The sequence below is a fragment of the Plasmodium reichenowi genome, chromosome 10 (genome assembly GCF_001601855.1).
Source record: "Plasmodium reichenowi strain SY57 chromosome 10, whole genome shotgun sequence".
NCBI lineage: Eukaryota > Apicomplexa > Aconoidasida > Haemosporida > Plasmodiidae > Plasmodium > Plasmodium reichenowi.
In genome coordinates this window covers 73,464-79,530 of record NC_033655.1, presented here as the reverse complement: position 1 = coordinate 79,530, position 6,067 = coordinate 73,464, and the positions used below count along the sequence as shown (strand labels likewise).

At 18.2% G+C, this 6,067-nt stretch overlaps 1 protein-coding gene across 1 annotated transcript; it reads right to left on the bottom strand.

Moving 5' to 3' along the window:
- Positions 1-1,147: 1,147 nt before the first annotated feature.
- Positions 1,148-5,440, bottom strand: PRSY57_1002200 (DnaJ protein, putative; the record flags this gene model as incomplete). Its single annotated transcript, XM_012907612.2, has 1 exon — positions 1,148-5,440. One exon carries the CDS (start codon positions 5,438-5,440, stop codon positions 1,148-1,150), a length of 4,293 nt encoding a protein of 1,430 aa, XP_012763066.2.
- Between the last annotated feature and the right edge of the window lie 627 nt (positions 5,441-6,067).

The following is a 6,067-nucleotide window of genomic DNA, read 5'->3' as shown; positions in this document are numbered from 1 at the left end:
TTTTTTTTGTTATATTCATAAATTTAATGAGTTTTCGTACATTTAATTTTATTTCCATAATCAACACTTTTTTTCATCATTTTAAAAATATAATTTTATGTTCTTTAAATAATTATATAAAATATTAATATTTTCTTTTCTTTTTTTTTTTTTTTTGGAATGTTATATATTATATATATATTATATTATTAGTAATATGTGAAAAATATTATTATAATATAAAATGATATATTTATTAATATATGTATTACAAATATAGTATATATATAAATAATATTATAATATGTAGTGCATACAAAAATAAAAAAAAAGAAAAAAAAATAGAAAAATACAATGATTCAAAAATATCTAAAAATATATATAAACATAAAATATATATATATATATATATATCATGTATTTTTTTTTTTTTTTTTTTTTTTTTAATGAAGAAGCATCTTATTTTTTATTATATTTTATATTCCATTATAATTTTGTATTCTTTGTTTTCTTTTACGTTTCTTTTTTCTTTATTTTTTATAATATATATATAAATGTATATTCAAAATATGTTGTTTATATTTCATTTAGTTTTTTGAATACATTATTTTCATATAAAGAATCTTAAATATATTTGAATTATTAAATTATAAACAATCATGTTTATATGGGGTTTTTATTTTTTTTTTCTTATACAAGAATATAAATATATATAAATATATGTTATATTAATCACCTGCTTTTATAAAGGTGAAGGAAAAATAAAATAAAATAAAATAAAAGGTATATATATAATTTTGCTTATATACATTATGGTATAAAAATAAAAAATGATATATATATATATATATATTTGAAAAATTGATCATATGTTCGAATGGTTAAAATATTATATATAAATCTATATGTATGCATAACAAAATGTTCATCAAAAAGTTGAAATGATAAATATAACAATATATATATGTATGTATTTTTTTGTTATGTTAAAAGAACATATTACAAAAACAACGAGATAATAAATATAAGAAATAAAATATATACAAATAATATGTGTAAGATGCCGTGTTTTGAAAAGTATGAGGGGCAAAAAATGTAAGGAAATAATATATACATATATATATATATATTATTTTACGGATAAAAATAACTTATGTTTGATAATATTTTAATACATGTAATTATCTACACTTGGATATATTTTGTTTGGTGTTAAAACAAAGATGGATGATATGTGTATATGGACATTTTTGTAATCCTTCATATTTGTTGATTGTAGATCTTTAAAGTTTAACATGAGATGATGAGGGAAATGTTTTACATATTTCATTTTATTTTTTATTATATAATGCTGGAAAAAAATATAGTAATCATAAAAATTTGTATTATACGTTTGTATATCATTTTCATCATTATTTTGTTGTTGATTATGTTGATTTGTATAATTTTTGAAATGGGTATATTTATAATTAAAGAATGGATATGTACACATATATTTATTAATTTTTTTAAAAAAGAAATTATAAAATATAAATGATTGTAGTGTATATACAATCCATTTAATATGGAAAAAATTTGGTCTGATGAGAATATTATTTTTTTTTATATATATAGGTATACAATAAAAACGTTTTGTATATATATTTTTATCTAAAAGATAAAAATCATTTAATGGTATCAATTCTTCTTTATGTGTTGTTAATAATAATATATATTCCATATTTTTCATATATTTATCTATTTGATTTTGAAACAAGGATATTAATTTAAGATTGTTTTTTTTTTCTTTCATTTTATGTATGAGTAATTTAATTTTTAAAAAATTGTTTATACATTCTTGTTTTATAAATAAGAAGAAAAAAAAATTTTTTCTTTTGTTTGTGTTCTGTTCATTATTTTGGTTTACATTTATTTGATTATTTATATTGTTCCCTATATAAATATAATTAAAATCATGTGTTAAGTCTTTTATTTTATGATTACTTTTTTTAAATAAATTAAATCCATATTTTTCCTCAACATTTAATGTGTAATTATATATATGATTGTGGTTTGTTTTGTTTTTACTGTTTTCTTCAGCATATATATAAGGTGATAATTTATTTGTTCTTATATTTGTTTTTATGGGAGTACAGTAAGGATGGTTTATGTATTTGTGTTCTTTATTATGTAAATTATAAGATGAATGAAACGTTTTTTTTTCGAAAGAAGAACAAGCTATTCTTTGATATTCTTCTATATTCTTTTTATAACTAATGGGAGTTTTTATTGATTTGCTTTTTTTAATACTATGATGAGGTGTTTCATTACATAAATCATAAAAATTATTATCATGTTGATATGTGTTAGATAAATTAACATGTTTACTTTGATTTTCATCTACAATATAATAGTTAGTTTGTTTTACATTTGTTTTATTCACATGTTCATATATGTATGGTACATGGTTATTAGGAGTACAATTATTTTTCTTATAATCATTTGTTATATTTTTCTTTTTTTCTCCTATAGGTATGTATTCATAAAATGTATTATTACAGTCATTATTTTTGTTCCTGTGGTTATCAGTATCCATGTTATTTGTTTCATAATGTTGTTGAATATTTGAATGTTTATCATTTTCTGATTCATCAAAAAAGTATTCAAACCATTTATAAAAATCGTCCATAAGTTTATCATTCTTTTCATTAATAATTTTATAGACAACTGGAGATACTTGTATGTCTTTAAAAAAAGCATCATTTTTTATATTTTCTACATTTTCTATATTTTCTACATTTTTTATATTTTCTACATTTTCTATATTTTCTATGTTTTTTTTTTTCATAGGAGTAGATTTTAGTGGGGTTTCCATTTCATTATTATAATCATATAACGTATGTGAGATATTATCCTTCCCATTATGTTCATATATCTTTTGAATATTTTCATTTATCCCTTGAGGTTCATTTTTTTGGCTAGTTGACTTCATTTTGTGTATTAAATAATTTTTGTAAAAATGGTCAAAGTCTTTATTAATTTCTAGAAATAAATTTCCAAAGTTTTTTTTTTCAATAGTATCAAAAATGGTTATTTCTTTATTTGTTGCCTCAAGACTACTTGAAGAATTTTCAGATAATGTTTCTTGTGAATATTGACTTGTTTGTTCTTCAAAAGATATTGTACTATTATTTAGGTTTTGATTTTTTTTAGTCGTACTTTTTTTATTGTAGGTAGATATATTAGGTGAATATATAGGATATAAATATAGAATATTTTTAAATATATTTGTATCGACATTACAAAAATGATAAATTAATTTTTGGAAATGATTATATTGAGAATTGGTAATTTTTAAATCTAACAAATTGTGTAAATATGATATATTATGATATTTTTGTACAAATAATTCATATATTTTAATATATTCCTCATCGATAATTTCTTCTTCAGTTTTTTCATCAGATGATATATTATAATCATAAATATGATCACTTATTAATAATTCTAATATAGTATTTCCATATTTATCATACATTTTTCTTTTTTTCTTATTACTTAATATATCATATGAAAATTTTAGTTGTAAAAACTCTTTAATATTTCCACCTTTATCTGGATGACACACTTTAATTTTTTCTTTATATGCTTTTTTTATTTCTTCATTGGAGCAATTATATGATAAATCTAAATAGCTATATAATGATTTGGTTGTTTTATAGTTTTGTTTTATATATTCATTCATATTTTCATGTAGATCATTTTTATTATCATCATTGTATATGTTATATTTATCATTCTCCATGTTATTATCTCTATACATGTTATAAGAGTAGGGTTGAACATTCGATTCGTAAATATTTACATTTTTTAGTGTACTTAAATTTTTCTTTGTTTTAATTTTATCAGAAGTGTTGTTTATATTATCGTTCAGATGATGAATAGTATTATCATATGGGAAATAATTATTATCATGAACTTTTAAATCATTAAGATTATTGACTTTAATATTGTCATTAATATTATAGTTATTATTATAATTTACATTATTAAGATGTTTATATATATTAGTACCATTGGTACCATGATTATTATTATGATTATTATTATTATCATTATTGTTATCATTATTGTTATCATTATTGTTATCATTATTGTTATCATTATTGTTATCATTATTGTTATCATTATTGTTATCATTATTGTTATCATTATTATTATTATCATCATCATTAATATTATTATTATTATTACTATTCGTAGTAGTTGTGCATATATTTTTTCCTTCTTTATTATGACATGATAAATGATCCATATAGTGACTTCCCAATTTATACGGTGATATATTTCCATATTCATAATATTTATTTACTGAATCTTTTGATATCTTATCCTTACTAATATCATTTATAAATATTTTCTTGTTATTTATAAAAAAGTTTTTGCTTAATTTATTTATTGAATCTTCATCATTTAGATCTATGAGTGATATATTGTCATTTGAACAGTTTTCTATTTTTTTTTTTTGAGCTTGGACATGTTTATCCATTTTTATATTTTTATCACATTTTATTTGTGGTGATTCTTTAGTTATAGTTTCATCTTGTGTAGTCGTACTTGCTTTATTTTTATTTTGAATGATACCATTTTTATAATTATCTTGGTTTTCCTTATTTCTTAAGTATATAGAATCATCTATCTTATTATTTTGATAAGTACATGTATTACTTAAATTGGTTTCTTTAAAACATTCTTTTGTTTCTAACATTTTTTTAGGACTATCCATATCATTAACTTTTTGTTTGCTCTTATTTGGAGAACAAACAAATCTAATAAAATCATATTTATTGAATGAATGATTCATATTATAATTTTTGTTTATATTACAATTGTTTTGTATATTGTTACTTTCATTTATAATTTTATTCTTTTTATTGATATTCCTTGTATTTATATTATATGTTGATGATGATTTCTTGTATGTCTGATCAAATATCCTATTAGAATATGGAAAGTCATTATTACTATATTGATCCGTTTTATGCATATTTATATTTATATTTTTTTTATTTGTTGTTAATGTGTTTACTTCATTATTAGTTTTACTTCGTTTAATAAAGGAATGATTGTATAAATAATGATATGATTCTGATTGTGTAATAATTTCTTTATTATTATCATTATGATTATTACATATTATATTTGTTTGTTTTCTTTGTTTTTTATATATAGAAGATATATTATTATTATTATTATTATTATTTTCACATGTTATATTTTCTTTTTTCCTTTTTTTTTTACGTCCACATTGTTCATTATTAATGTTATCAAAAAGTTTTTCATACATATCATTATTTTTGTTATTATATAATTCTTTTATTTCATTTATGTTGAAATAATTGGTGGTTTTCTTATGTGTACTATTACTTTTAGGTTCGTTCGTTTTTTCAGCAATCTTTTTTGTATTATTCTTTTTCCTCATATTATGCTGCAAATGTATATTCAAAGAAAAAACAAAAAAAAATAAATATAATAAATAAATAAAATAAAAAAATACATATATATATATATATATATATATATATATATATAACAATAAATTAACGAATTTGTGTTTTTTGCTTGTATAAGGGAAAAGAAAAAAAAAAAAAAAAAAAAATGATTATATAAACATATAACGGTAATAAATAATTATATATAAAAATATTACATAAATATATATATATATATATATATATATATATGTATATATTTGTTTTTTTAAGTCTGAATTATAATAAAATTTTATTATATCAAATATTATTAATTATTATATATTACGTTCATTTTTTGCGTATGATTTTATTAGTCTTAAAATATAATAATGAATAAATAACTGAATTATGTGTATGCCTTGTAAAATTGCATCTGTTTCTTTTCTTTTATTTTCTTTTCTTTTTTTTTCTTTCTTTTTTTCTTTTTTATAAAAAGTATAAATATTAATTTATTTATTTTTATGAAGGAATAAAAAAAAAAAAAAAATTTAAGTTAATTTGATCATTTTTATAAAACATATGTTAGAATTATTAAGTTGGTTTTGTAGTCCAAAAAAAGCGTACACAGAAAAAAA